The following is a 16337-nucleotide window of genomic DNA, read 5'->3' as shown; positions in this document are numbered from 1 at the left end:
CTCTTCCCTTTAAAGTGTTACCCCCCACTACCATCATGACCATCATCATGTCTTTCAATAGGCACTCGAATCTCGCTGTCGTGTTACGTAGAGAAAGAGAGAAGGAAGGGGGGGGGGGTCGAGCTGCCGAGACGGTAGGTGAATCCCTGACCGAGAGTTCAAAGCCAAAATGAAAACAACAGATGATACACGATGATGGCAAAATGCTTCAACTCCCGATGACTTCTCGGTCATTAATTCATAAACGATTGTGAGCATTGACAGGGATGATCTATGGAACGCTAAAAGGGTGACGAGATGTATATACCTAGCGTGACGTATATAATGACCAACTGACCGATGTGACATGGGCACGAAGGAGGCCTAGGTGTTTCTGTTGTATTGTCTGGGGGAATGATCATTGTCTTAACACTAGTAAAACGCCTTTACTGCTCTTATTGTAAGTTTGACAATGCGATCTATGGAACGCTAAAACGGTGCCGAAATGATCAACATGAAGTATGATGACAATGGCCGCTGTGATGTGGACATTCAGGAGGAAAGAAATATAAAATGTCAATTTCGTCAGCACTGCACACAAAACTGTTAAACACCTTTACGACTGTCTTTTATGACTTGTTTAAGTTTAAGCAATCATTGAGAAGTTTATCTGAATTAAATCATTAAACATTGGTTAGGCATATTGACATGACGTGAATGCAAATTAGAAAATAAACCGAACGACCTTTTTTCTGTGGTATCTTAGATACCGCGGATGAAATTCGACGAGACGGTATCCTTTAATGATAATAATAACCAAAAGAAAAAGAGGAGGACCTTATTTGTCTCCAATGATAGAAAATAAAAGATGCCTCTCTTTCTCAATTTCAACATGGCTCCTTGGTAATTCCATGTATTTACATAGCTTTAGGATAGACGGAATTTTAATCTGAAACGCGAGAATCACTCTCGACAACTGCACTATACACTTTTGCGATGAGTTGTATATAATTACTAATGCACCGCAGTGACACAGTGGTTATTGCATGGATATACTTCGGATATTGACAGAAATTAGTTGCGGACTAGGAACGATGTGGGGTGCTTGTATTCGCCAAATTGGCTCAATTAAAGCTGGCTTCACAGTCCTGATGGATTTATCGGGCAGTAAATTAGCTCTTGAGTACAACGATTATTGCGTTTTGAAATACGCGGTAAGTTCGTTGGCGTACACAACAACGTGAAAACGTTCGTATGATGGAAATTATGCCATGACTTAATTTTCTGAATATGCCTACTTAAGGCAGAAACATGAAAATAATGTACGATACGTGTAGCTTTAAAGCGGAATTAATTAATGATCACTGAAGCTGAAAATGTATGTTTTTTCAATGCTGTTCTTACGAGTTACGTGTAACCCCCCCCCCCCTTCAGTTGAAGGTAGAGTAAATACAATGTAGCTTCATACAGAAAAGGACCTTTTCATGAATCGATTTTCGCAATAATTAAATCTCACTTACGAATTCCCTGATTTACTATATCCGTAATGTTCTATTTCATACAGAACGTTAACCATGTAATTTCATCGCAGAAACAGGTGTGAGGAGTACAAATGAACATGATGAATCATTAAAATTTCAAAAGATATTACGATGTTACGTAATTTCGAGCTGTAATTGTTATGCGATTTTGTTTTCCCCAGGCCTTGAGGAACCAAGCTTGTAAAATATCGAATCTCATTAAATCAGTTGTTCGTTTCAGCACGTATACGTACATCGAACTAATTACAATAACTAATTACTTTGATTAGTTTATAATAACGGCGAGACATGCAGGTGGAATACAAGCTATTCAAATAAAAGTACAATAGCATGTACCCACGCACCTGCTTAAGTGCATGGATTCTGAAATAGGATGAGAGGTTTTGTTACGTAACCACTGTAGTACGAATAAAAACATAAATTACACTAATAACATTGTTCCAACGTCTTTTGACATTTTTAACCTTTTGCCCTTTTTCTACTTACAGCTATGGTACGACTGAAAATAGCCGAATGTTTTCGGAAGCAACGACATTAAGGTCGTTTTTAATCGCTATCATTAATGAAGATTTTATCGACATTTGCAAAGTTTTAATCACGAGGGTATAATTGAAATAATAACTATCGAGATCATGTAGGTAGCACTCCACGATCATTGTAATTTTGATTTCAAAATAACAAGCTATTACAAACAATAAATACAATATCAAGTGTTTATACGAAGATACAAAAGTTTCACGAAGCTGTTTCTTTATCGAGTTCCCTGCCCCCCCCCCCCTCGCTCGACGTCCCATCGTCAACAGAAAAAGTGGCATACTTATAAAAGAAAACTTTTGCTCTAGCCACATAGTCCATTTCTATACAGTTCTATAAATTCCCACCTGGTAGACAGTGGAATAAACTCGATAATTTACAGCATGGGTATTGCGTGTACGAATGCTGTGTGGCTTTTTGCTACCTTCGCTAATGGTATGCTGACAGGCGAAGGTGAATGTAACTCGATACCAAACAACACAAAACATTCATTATCGCAACTGCTCCCCTTCTGAAGGGTTACAACGTTTTGGACTTGTTTTCACCGGCGTGGAGTGTTTTTATACATTGTCCAAGGAAAAAAAACATTGGGTCATATAATTACTTCGTTTACATGCCCAGACATAATCCCTTGTTCGTAGTGTTAGCGAAAAGTTTCGAAAGCACATTAATAAAAGAGTGCCTCGAGAGGTGAAGAACAAGATTCTTAATGTTTAGAGATCGAGTCTTAAAGTCCGGACTTCAAGTTTGCGTCCTTGAAAACGCAAAAAAAAATCAAGTGTAGAACACAAGAAGAAAAACAAGAAGTTGTAGCCGCTGGTCAAATACAACCGCTAATTGGAGGGAAAACACCTCCAGAATATTACCACTGCCACCGGGGAACAATATTGTTCATACCGACTCTTATTTGAAACCGAAGGACAATTTAAGATTTTTATTATTATCATTATTCTTTTTTCCATTTAATATAATCATCTATTTCATCAATTATATTACCAGGGTCGAGTATTTTTTAATTTAATTTTGTTGAAAGAGCACTAAAGAAAGAAATGGAACTAAATTAAATTGAATTTATCAGAGCAATGTGAAAGAAAGAAACCTTGACTTACTTTGAAAAGCAGAGGTCGGCACACACCGTGAGGAGAACGGTCAAAATGGTCCCTAGCAACATGATGCTAAGGGCCTATAGCTTGGCACTCAGAAAGGCACTTGGTGATTTACTGAACAACGTTCTTCAAAGACCACTAAACATGAGGTTGCCGAGGCCAACTTCTGTTCCTGGATATCTGTCTAGCTCGAAGTAAAATGATGCTGAGGGTTTCGGGCAGGTGTGAGGCGTTGATACCCCAACTGGTGTCGGTATCAGTTGTATTTTGAAACTGAAAGTATTTCCCTTGTCTTGCGAAAATCCTCAAGCAGGTGATTCCAAAACTGACTTGTAAATTCCAACGAATGCAGCATTGGTCGCTAAAGACACTTTCAATAATCAACGCGTCTTCCTCTAATTACGAAGAAAATTACTTCACCAAGTCAGGGATGAATTGAATACAATGATAACTTAGAACCTGAAATGACAATTATTAGCGAAGCGTTGGGAGATTTCGACGGGATTTCGCCGGCTGCCTGTTCATCGCGCTATCCTTGACACTTGCAGCTAAAGAGGCTTAATTCTCACTGAAATCTCGCAGGCTTAAACTTCAATAAAAACAAACTCATCCAACATAAAAGAGAAAATCCTTCCATATGAGTACGTAGGCGAAGTGTTCTTTGCGTCTATCTAGTCGGTGATATAAGCCGTTATGGAATTTTATGATCTCATAAGCGACAAGAGATCGCGGCGTGTTGACGCATCGGCTGAAGGCGAGCGAATGATGATCAATTTCGGTCCATTCATAAAGCGGCGTTCGTTACGCGGGTAATGCAGTGAGTGTCGTCTGCTGCGTTCACGGTAGAGAAAACACAGTGTGTCACATGATCTTTCAAGCCCTCCCTCACAGGGCGAAGCGGCATACAACAAAGGCCGTATTACAAAGTCGTTATCAAGCAAATATAGACATACATGGTTTGACCCATGTTCCAGCGGTTTAAAGCTAAAAATAAAATAAGGGGCATCGATCGCTTGAGACAATGTTGCTTACATTGCTCTCATCTTATCCCAATCTTCGTTAAACATGGCTTTGTCAAGCATTGGGTACCTTTGTTAAGCTACCGAGCTGATCAAACCGCATTCCCCTGCAGAACAGCTCTGGCTTAACACACTCTCAATATATAAAGGAGAAAAGAGTTTTGTCTTTTGTCGCGCATTATGTCCACAGACTTATGAACCGGCTCTTTTCAACACTTAATCGAGGCTTGTTTATCGCTACTTACATTTAATGCAGCTTCCTGTCGAACAACACGGGTTAACCCCCAGAAATATAATAGTCCTTACAATTTTTTGTCTCCCATTTGAGCAATGTATCAACGTATGATTTATGCATCCCCCCCTGAATGATAGATCCCCTTTAAGTGCATTTCTAAATGATATATTTGAATGGCTACAGACACAAAATGCATTAATTGAATATGAGTAATTTGTTTGGAAGTGTACTATTTCGCCCACTTTATTTTTGTATTGAAATACATTACCTTGATTTCATTTGACGTAAATACTTGCCTTATGCGACTATATGCAGGCTTATTTTCAACCTTGATCGTATAATTCATTTCAGTTATTGCATTTAATTAATCGAAGTCGATGGCGATCCCACTGCTGTATTTCCTGACCAAAGTTGTATTGGGTTATGATGAAGTTCTAATACGATGTGTTCTAATTAATCGGGATTAACTAGGACAAGGCAGGTGTGAAATTATTGTAAGTAGAATGAGAAAGGTCAAGTTAGGGAAAGCTTTAATGAAATAAAATAAAACAAGAAGAAGAAAAGAAGAAGAAGAAGGGGAGGAGGAGTAGGAGGAAGAAGAAGAAGAAGGAAGAGGAGGACGACGACGACGAAGAAGAAGAAAATAAAAAGAGAAGAAGAAGGAGGAGGAGGAAGAAGAAGAAGAAAAGAAGAAGGTAGAGGTGGAGGACGAAGAAAAAAGAATAAGAAGGAGGAGAGAAGGAGAAGGAATAGGAGGAGGAGGAAGAAGAAAAAGACAGAGAAGAAAAAAGGAAGAGGAGAAGGATGACGATGACGAAGAAGAAGAAAATAAAAAGAGAAGAAGGAGGAAGAGGAGGAGGAAGAAGAAGAAGAAAAGAAGAAGAAGGAAGAGGAGGAGGGAGAAAAAGAATAAGAAGGAGGAGGAGAAGAAGAGGAGAGAAAGGAGAAGGAATAGGAGGAGGAAGAAGAAGAGGAATAGAAGGAGGAGGAAGAGAAGGAGGAAGAAGGAGAAAAGAAGAAGAAGGAGGAGGAGAAAGAAGAAGAAGAAAACTAGAAGAGTAGGAGGAGGAAGAGGAAGAAAGATGAGGAGATGGTACACTGTAAAAACTGTGGTGGTAAAACTGACACCAATTGGTGTTAATAGAGGACCACACCCTGAAGTGTTAAAATAACACCCTAGAGATTGAACATAACACCAAAGAGTGCAAATGTAACAACCATAGGTGTTGTGATAACACCTATAGGTGTAAAACTAACACCACCAATTTAACACCGGTGTAAAATAACTGGTGTGGTCCTCTATGTACACCAGTTAACACCACAGTGTTTTTCTGTGTATGAGGAGGGGTAAAAAAAGAAAAGGAATATCAATTTTAAATTAATGCAGTATGCTCTCGATTTATTATGACTATGGGTATTCAGTAACCATTAACCATTTGTAACCAATATTTATGCATTGTTCATAACTGTGACATATTCGTGGTTCAGTAAATGAGCATATGAAATCGGGATTATCGTAACTTATCAATTCAATAAAGAACTCATGTTTATGAAATCTATCCAAAATCCTTCTCAAAATGTCACTAAATTCATAATTTACACCAAAATGTTGATTTTTTTTGAAAGTTTTGTTTGTCCTAGGTTTCATATTTGTTCATTATTTGGCGGGGTGAACTTCGTTAGATGACACACAGTCCCGTTTCTTATTCGACCATTACTATGCCACTGGAGGCAAGGGAGGTCGTCCCTAAGATTTTTCAAATAGTGAAAAAAAAATAAGAAAAAGATAGTGATAAAGGGGGTATATAGAAAAGGATGGTCTGTGTTGTGTGACTCTGTATTACCCCTGTAATTAAAATAAGAAAAGAAGTCAAAGGTCACCTTAATGTCGACCACCCCCGCTCCTATCAAAATATCCCGGTGTCGCCCTTGTATTCAACCAACCCCCATACCTCCCCTCTTCCGGCCATGACAGTGGAGTTGGTCTCGTCTTCCTCGTGCAAACCAGCAACGTGTGTGTGGTCAAAATAATAATACTTTCTCGTGATCGTCTGCAATGGTCTTGTCTGACAGGAAATGCTATGTCGGGATACCTGTGGTGAGATCTTTGGTTACCCCTAATATGACAATTTCCTGACAGTCTATCCTAAATGTTCTTAATGTTCCAAAATTGGCTGAGTTTGATGATTTTGTCGTCCTTAATTGCCCTCTGCTGTCAAGCCCGATGTCAGCATTCTTCTCCCCCCCCCCCTCTCTCTCTCTTCCCCCTCCAATCCCTCTCTTTCACTCGTTTCATCCTTCCTTCTTTCTGTCTTTATTATCTACAATCCAGCTTAATCAACTTTCCCACTTTTATTTCTACAGTTTGAAGATGGTCAGAATGGTTAAGCAGTAATAGATACTTTGTACTTTCAGTGTTCCCATTTGGGAAAAAGAGATATTGCAAGAAAATGTAGCTTGATTTGTCATGTTTGTTTTGAAATGTACGTGAATAAAGGAGAGCAAAAATGTTACAAGGAAGATGGGGAATAATTTCCTTTTAATGGGGAAACCCCGAAATGTCCAAAGGAAGGCTTACAACGATTCACCTCTATTGGTAGAAACATTATAGCTACCATCATGATTAACTATAGCCAGAAAAGCAATAAATCGTTTGGATAAATTATATTAATCGACACTGAAAAGGAATTATATATATTATTTAGAAGTGTTTCTCTGATACAAAATGATTTAAACTGGCTTAGTTGAGCTTATCGTACCTTCCATGTGCCAAAATACATACTTATCATGTTCATTCTAATACATATCAGACCAAATTTAACGGTTTCGAGGATAACGGCAATGACCATTCGCATGCAATTCATTCTGGCCATCTTGATTCACCACGGTGACGTCATAAGAGTAAAATTTTGAGGGGGCCAAACATAGCAAATATACGAGGTGAATGTTCTCTGCGAGTGTGAGCGAGAGAAATGAAAGGTAAAAAATACCTTTTCAGTGCAAAAAATAACACATCGAATTTCGTAATAGATATTGACATTATACTAAAAAAATGTTATCACATTTAACCCTTTCCTTTTACTCATTTTTGCATTGGTCGTAAAAATATTGGCGATTCATGCCCACCCCCCATCTCCATGATCTCTGTCCGTCGGTCCTTCACCAACGTGTGTTTTGACAATTTTGTGAGGAAGGTGATTTTTATAATATGTGGTTAATTATCATTCAGTCTTCTAATTACGATTTTGTGGATGCACTTGAAGAAATGAAAGTTGACAGACTATCAAAGGTCATTTTTAAATAGTATATTGTTTCTCGTTTGAAAGAGTATAAAGTCCATGTACTTGATATACCCATTGGACAACTATTCCTGATATGTATTATAATGCGTTTCTAACATGTTCAAGGAAATCCAGTTTGAAGTCCTAAACAAAACGGTATTATATCATATTATCTTTTCAGTTCAGAAATTTTTTGTTTTACTTTGATTTTTTTTTCATTTACACTCACTTGCTTTTTTGAACTGTTTGTTTGTTTGTTTGTTTGCTTGTTTTTTTTTTTGGGGGGGGTTAGGAATATTTTAATTGGAGACGAATTAATATGATGGTATATCTCGAAACAATATATAATCAGAAAGGAAAAAATTGGTTAACTTTGAGCGGAAATATGAAACGCTTTCCTCTTAATGAGAAACGATACAGCCTTTGTATTTTGTAACCCGGAGTTTTGATTTATTTAGATGACGTCACAATAGAACCTATATGGAATTCTGCGGTATAGAGTGGGCAACGTTTTTATTTGTTCCTACCGGCGGCGTTGTATGAGCAGCTAGACATACAAATATCAATGACTCATTCTGCGTTTATAAAAAAACACAAAAACAAAACAATCACATAATAACCCGAGGTAGGACAAAGAGTATATGAAGTGGATTTTTAACAAGAGATCATTCTGTTTTCATGTGATTCAATGGATTAGAACTAACGATGTTCGCATGCATGATATTCCAATTGAATCATAAATTAAGAACATTTTTAACACACATTTTACTCGAGACATTCATTAAACAGACAATTATTGTCATTCGTCCACCGCACTCACTATTTATTATGGTTAACTTTTTTTTAAATATTATTTTTGATATTTTTTCGTTGTATGGAATTAAGTATCATTTTCGTTGCAAAAGTACCGTAATATGAAGGGAGTTATGAATTTCATTATGTCATCACGTTAATGACAGGTGCGGGGCCACACTTTTTATGTAAGCACCCCCACAGTTTAATGCACATCCTGATCGGTATGCAAATGAGTGGACTGATGACATCACTCACTATTTCTTTTGTATTTTATTATATGAAATATGAAATATTCTAATTTTTTTCCTCATTGTCAAATGAAACAATGATTATTTCCTCCCTGAACATATGGAATTAGCATTGTTTAATACTATATGGTTTTGTCAAGTTGGTCCTTATTGTCAAATCTGTACAAAAATGAAATGTAGTAGAATTCAACAATAAAAAACAAAAGAAATAGTGAGTGAGGGACATCATTGACTGTCTCATTTGCATGTAACTGAGTTGTGCATATCAATGTTTTGTGAAAATTAAGCGAAACTTTTAAATGTCATAACTTTCTTATTTTACATCCGATTTTGATGAAATTTTCAGCGTTATGCTAGTTTGACTTTTCTCTGTTTATTCAAATCAACACTTTTCTGGGGTGAACTTGACCTTTAACGAATCGGACTTCACATAAAACAATTTGAATTGATTATTCCAAAAGTAAACTTAGAATTAATTTGTACATATTTAAATAGCTATTTGTAATCACGAATGGAATAGTAATACAGAATAAAATCTTTTACATGTCTGCATGTTCTAGAAATCTCTCTGAAATTATAAATCGTAAACATACTTATAATCTAGAGATAAATTTCAAGTTGAGCATGATTTTGTCCCTTTACAATACAATTGAATCAAAATAATTTGAGGAAGTTATAAAAAAACACACACACACACACTTAGCCACATTTCACCCACCCAACCAACCCCCCCCCCTCACCCCTCGTGGGTCACGGCATGGGGGGGGCACCAGCAAAAATTTTGAGTCTCTTAGTGAGCGCAAGAAGCGAGCTCAGTTGCTAGGTATACTGACCTAATAGAGACATTTTAAGTACAGTTCATTAAACGGATATGTGTGTCACTGATCCAATAATTTTTTTTCATATTCCGACCCTAAAAGGGACATTATAAGCAAATTTTTGTAATCATGATACGTACCTGCCTCGCTGAACAAACAATGCGAACGCGAAGCGCGAGTTGAAATTCTTGTATATTTTGACCCAATGCAGGGATATTTTAAGGACTTTTTTTCAAGGAATCCATTAAGAGTATACATTTCTCACCATAGTCATCTAATGCGAGTGTCAAGCGCCTGCTGATTTTGTTAAAATTACATCAAAACACACAAACATGACGAAACACTTTTTGTAGTCGTAATCATGATTATCATAGCATCTCACTAATCAAATTTTGCGAGCGCGAAGCGCGAGCTGAATATTTAGAAAATTCAGACCCGAAGAGGGGCATTCTAAGGCTTGTTTGTAGGAATTCACTAAGACCATACGTATTTCACTAACCGAATGATGCGAGCGCGAAGCGCGAACTGATTTTTTTTTTGGGGGGAGCGTCAGCCAATGGGGGGCACGTGTCCCCCCATGCCCCACGTAGTTACGCCACTGTCCCCCGCCCCGATAAACAATTCATAACAAGTCCGTCGCGCCGTTATGAAGCGTCTCATCCAAGTTACCTCGAGTATTTTTTCATATACAACTTCAACTTTATAGTTTCGATAGAATGTTCCAAATAGTCCGTCCATCAGTAAACTTTTGGAACACAAAAATAAAGAAGCAATTGTATCGTTTTTCTCATCTTACACTTTTGAAGTATAGTTAGTCACCAATATAATGTACGACACATTGACAAAACATACTCGATACCGATCAAAGTTATTACATCCCATCGGTCGGTTTGGAGTCGGTTTCGTTGATGTGACTGGGGCAAAATTACTGCTTATGGGTGTTCGATGTTACGCATGAAAATCTGTACCATGTACAAGATAAAACATTAATTTAGAAGTTCAAGTGAACACTATTATACTTCACCTTTCTTCATCAGTTAGCCCTTATTGACTTCACTTAATTTTTCTCAATTGAGATAGACCTTGGCTTTCCCCCATTCTAAAATCAAATGAAACCCAATTTACCTTATGAGGACCCCATCAGGGGTTCCTATTCCTTAACCTTATTATCAAACGATTGGGGCGGATCGTCTTAATGAACTCCTACTTAGAATTTGACTGAATTAAGAAGGATAATCCGTCTAAGAAGGGGAAGGGGGATGAAAGGATTTTGAGGAGATTAAGAGAAGCAGTGAAAGCATGTGCACAACGGTGGAGGGTAAAGGAGAGTTGAGATTAGCGGTATGGCTGCGAAAATTTGGCGCCGTGATGGGCCCGCCGTGAATTTCCAGCCCAAGGCGCCGCCCGTCGGATTTTTCTCCTATAACCACCTCCGATGCCAAATGCACGGTAGAATATTTGTTTCACCAATGTCTTATTTTCATTCTATACAGATTAATCGGATATCATAGAATTAATGCAGTCACGGGGTAAACAATGAGGGGATAAGATGGCGAGGAAACTGAACTCTTTTTAGAGGGGGGTGCGTTGATCCGCATAGGGGTAGGTATACTTCTTAATAATAGACGATTCTTGTTACCATGGACCTATATAGGTCCACGTTGTTACCATGGTTACAAAGGCATGAACGCACCAAACTATATTTTTGTTGATAACCTTTTTTTTCTTGTTTTTTTGCTTGTCAAAATTTTTTGGTTGATAACCTTCTTTTTTTTTTGCTTGTCAATTTGTTTCCCGCGTCCTCCCTACAATTTTGGTTAATAACCTTTTTTTTTCTTTTTTTTTTTGCTTGTCAAAAAAAATTTGGTGGTCCCCCCTCAAATTTTTGTTGGCCTCCGCCGCCAATGTACCAAACTGCCACCATGTTCTGAGCAATCATCAATCCATAGTCGTGCTGTTATTTTTAATTCATCGAGTTGGCAGTCCATAACATATCAGATCTTAATAGCTCAGTTTTATTTCGGTTGAAAAAAAAACAACTGTAGTAATCTAACTTCTTTTTTGTTATTTGCGATATGAAAATATCAGTTCGACAAGTCAAGTTACTCCGTGGTCGCTTTTTACCCCCAAAAATATGTATCGAATTCAAAATTAAATACGATTCTACTTCATCAGCAAATTGCTTTGTAACAAACCGAAGATCACTTTTTAGCGACATTCTTCAAAATGGAGATGGTATTACCAAATTCCTTGATATTACCAGGTATAGTTCCTCACATATCTCTGATATTACACGGATCAATACATTAAGTTGTAATCATGCATGTTTTGTAGAATGAAACTCGAAATAAGATTACAGAGTTACGGCTATGCTTTGGAGAATATGGTGAAAAGTATACTGTTACATAATTTACAGTTTAATTTGTAATTATCTCAAATCCTCGAGCGTTACGTCGCCCACCCTTAGGAAAATATATCTCTCTTATTGTTTGTCTTTCAGAAGTTCTGAAATGCCCTACTCCTCGTGGAGAAATGGGTTTACTGGTCTATGTCGTTTCCTTTGAATAGAATTAAATTTATTGGTTTAATTAACAGAGTATAAAACTGGGGTGTTAATCGATTTGCAGAGGGGACCACATCGATCGTTTTCATGGTTTTACACCGATGTGTCACATCGATGTTAAAGGACAAGTCCACCCCCAACGAAAAGTTGATTTGAATAAAAATAGAAAAATCCAACAAGCACAGCAATGAAAATTTCATCAAAATCGGATGTAAAATAAGAAAGTTATAATATATTTATCAAGTTTCGCTTAATTTCACAAAATATGCATATCCCGGTCAGTATGCAAATAAGGGAACTGATGACATCACTCACTCACTATTTCTTTGTATTTTATTATATGAAATATGAAATATTATTATTTTCTCGTCATTGTACTGTAAAACAAAGTTATATTTCGCCCTGAACATGTGGAATTACCATTGTTTAATATTATGGTTCAGTAAAGTTGGTCCATATTGTCAAATCTGTGAAAAATGAAATATTGTATAATTCAAACAATACAAAACAAAAGAAATAGTGAGTGAGGGACATCGTCGCTTATTTTTTTTACAAAACAGTTCTATGCTAAACTCAGTGATATGCAAATGAGAGAGTCGATGATGTCACCCACTCACTATTTCTTTTGTTTTTTATCGGTTGAATTATATAATCTTTCAATATTTACGAATTTGACAATTAGGACCCCCTTGCTTGAACCATAAAATGTTAAATTAATGGAATTCCATGTGTTCAGGGATGAATCAACCTTTGTTTCACATGACAATGTCGAGATATCAATAAAGTAAAGTGAGTGAGTGATGTCATCAGTCTCCCATTTACATACCGACAAGGATGTGCATATAACTGTTTTGAGAAATAAGCGAAACTTTGAAATGTTTTAACTTTCTTATTTTACATCCGATTTTGATTCAGTATTATCCTTGTTTGATTTTTCTATTCAAATCAGCTGTTTGTTTCAGTGGACTTGTCCTTTAAGATATTTAAATATTGAGTGTTCTTGCGTGTTCATTACATTAAAAGGTTTCACCTCAAGATACCATTGGTCCTAAGTGACTGGCGGATCCACGGGGGGGGGCACAGCCGGCTAGTGCCCCCCCCCCGGAAAATCCTGAATCCGCCCCCTGTTCCTAAAGATTGTCAGAAAAATATAATCTGAATACATTCGCACCTGCTGCATATAAAGGCGTTTATTAGCAGTCATTATACAGAAAGCAAGGTTTTCACATGTAACTGGTTTTTATGATCTTCACACCTGCGTGCAAAGGTGTGGAATAAAAATGGTGATTTCCAACACCCTTAATTGACAGCTACTGTGGAATGTGTGACCTATAAAACACCTGAACACATCGTAAATTACCAGGCCGAGTTACGTTGTAGTATTGGCATTGTTTCGTCACAAAACCGGCAAAACTAATAACAGACCGACCTATCGTTCTGTTTCAACCTGATCCGTTGGTCTGACTGTATAGCATGAAGGTGAACTCGTTCTAAAAATGAAGTGATTTGAATAAATGGAATAAACATAAACAAAGAAAGCGGTTTGAAAACAAAGAACGTTGTTTGAATCAATATCAGATGAAACGAATCGAAGCTAAAAGCATCATAAACATTGCATTTATGTCGTTGACACAAATCACATACTATTCCATGACGTTGCGAATATACTGAGGATTTTATATTGATATGCAGGAATATGATTGTGTTCTTGTCAACATTTTCAGTATAGAAATCACTGGCGTACAGGGGGGGGGGGGCTTGAGGGCTCTCCCCCCCAAAAAAAAATATGTATTATGTTAATACCTATCACAAACTTGGACTTGTAATAAAAATGTCGAAATTTTTCTCGCTCGCTTCGCCTTCTTGCAACTTTTTATTAATTTTACGCGATACTACATATCGAAACCCTCAAAAGTTTTTGCTTATTATGCCACTGATAGAAATATATTGAAATAGTTGATAACTGATGCACCCATTATTTTAAGCATGTTAAGAGTGTATAGATGCGCTCACAAAGTGACGTCATGAAATAACTTTAATTAAATTTTGTCATAATTTCAGTGATTATTGCACCCCGTTTCTTAAGAACCAACTAAAATCATCTTGGGGACCTTCTTTAATGTTTAAAATTAAATCATTTGGAGGACAAAAAGAAAGAAACAGACAGAACTATAAGGAAACACTAAATTTACTGGCTTTAAAGTCGTTAAGTGATTGTTATTTTCTTCATTGAGTAAAAGATGACGGAGTGGGATTCTGATGTTTTTTTTATTGTTTACAAATTTCTTATAAATCCATTTTGGCCCACATTGTCCAGGCTTTATACTCCGTTATTTGGTAACGGTAAAGGTAATTTGCTTCTAATTTTAGACCAACCCCTTATCTTCTTTTTTTTATGAGGATGATTTACCTTTATATACGACTGAACTAATCATTATCCAATAGCTATATGGCACCTAAAATGTTGATTTAGGTGGCTCGATTTTCTCCCTCACTCACACATTTTCATAAACAAGAACAAAAAAATACACCGTAACCAAAACTTCCTCTTCGAGAAAATGGTGCGTGACTGTTTGGGGCTATAATATTGTCTGATATATTTTATGTTTACATCCAACATATTTAAAGATAAGTTAACAAAACGATACGCATATACATACTGTACTTACACGTTTTATGAGCCCAAACTTAATCAAAATGAGTCCCATAAGCCCTCGCCATGAATTAGTGTTTTATAGATTAGTGGTATCTTTACAAGTTGTTAATCCCTCTAATGATAAATCGAATAAATATCAATGTATACTTTAGAAGCCGACAAAGTAATTGCTAAAGATTTCTTGTAAACAATTTAATCGAATGCTATTTTATCGGTTGTTAAGATGAGTAGGGAATTCTTCTTAATTGAAATGAAAAAGAAAAACAAACAAACAAACAAAAAACAAGCCTAAATTAAGTGGAATATGGCAAACATAAAATGTCATAACTTTCGTAATTTACATCTGATTTGGATGAATTTTTCAGCGTTTTGTTTGTTGTATTTTTCGATTTTGATTCAAATCCACATTTTTTTTCTGGGATGGACTTGACCTTTAAGTCTTAATTACAACGACTCTCTGACCAATGACCATACTGACCAACACGTTTCTCAGTGGTATTCATGCAGTGGGTCAGGGACGAATAGGCGAATCTTCCATTCCGTACAGAATAAAAAAAAACACCACGAAAATAGAAGCAAACTTCTCATAAATGGGGCATCGGATAGCAGGGACGATAATTGGTCAGGAAATTGGGAAGCAACACAAAATAATGATGACATGCAATGTAATTATGGATTAGAATAATATACTGTCCGAATATAATCCGTTATTTCCGGTGCATGGCCGGTATTCAGTTATAATAACCTAGAATTTATAAGATGATTTAATGATCGTCATTATTGTGTGTTTGAACTTAAATTGAATTTGAGATATAAAAGAACTATAATGAGACCAGTGTTTTGTCAACAATTGTATTCACCCTTGCAATTAAGCGATTTTACGATCCTTATTGTCATCATCACTTTATTATAATCATTATTATCATCATAATTACAATCATTATCCTTGTCATTGCAATTTTTGTATATTAAGTTTAATAAAAGTAGACTATTGAGACGAGAATAATGAAAATGAAATTTTACACAAGTGATTCTGGCAAAGCCGTGTAAATAATAATTGGTTTCCAGAAATGTTCCGTGTCTGTATACCCGTAAATCCCTCAGCTCTTTTCTCTCTTCATTCGGTTCCCGACATCCGCTGCCACCACGAATACAGACGTGATCAATGAAAAGGAGATGGCGACATGGCGTGATTTGGTATAAGGATGCATGCATTTCGAGGAAAAGGCAATCGTGAGAGAGGCAATCAACAGACAGCAGCCAACAAGAAGGTGGGGGCGGGAAGGAAATGTGGGTCAGGGGACCATTAGAAGAGCAGACGATCAAGCGATGATACAGAAAGGATCGTTTGTGATTATCCGCCCATGAACTCTATTTAAACAAAATGTAGATAAATTATGAGTGTGGGCCTACATTCCCTCGTCTCTGTGGAATAATTAAATCAATATACACTACACTATACAAATCGGACGTATCCGAGAATGAATCAACAATGGCACGCCATTGCTTCGCGATTTAACAAGAGAGTTGTTAAATCATGTAACAAATTATTATTTGTATAT

At 36.8% G+C, this 16337-nt stretch overlaps 1 protein-coding gene across 1 annotated transcript in view; it reads right to left on the bottom strand.

The window, feature by feature from the left end:
- The window catches only part of LOC121411906 (fibrillin-3-like), a 101832-nt gene extending 97768 nt beyond the window's left edge, over positions 1-4064 (bottom strand). The window contains 1 exon segment of the mRNA XM_041604796.1: positions 3164-4064. Coding sequence (XP_041460730.1) covers positions 3164-3225 — 62 coding nt within the window. The 5' untranslated portion in view covers positions 3226-4064.
- Positions 4065-16337: the final 12273 nt, after the last annotated feature.

Source organism: Lytechinus variegatus, chromosome 3, assembly GCF_018143015.1.
Source record: "Lytechinus variegatus isolate NC3 chromosome 3, Lvar_3.0, whole genome shotgun sequence".
Taxonomy (NCBI): Eukaryota; Metazoa; Echinodermata; class Echinoidea; order Temnopleuroida; family Toxopneustidae; genus Lytechinus; species Lytechinus variegatus.
This window is presented reverse-complemented; position numbering and strand designations above follow the sequence as displayed.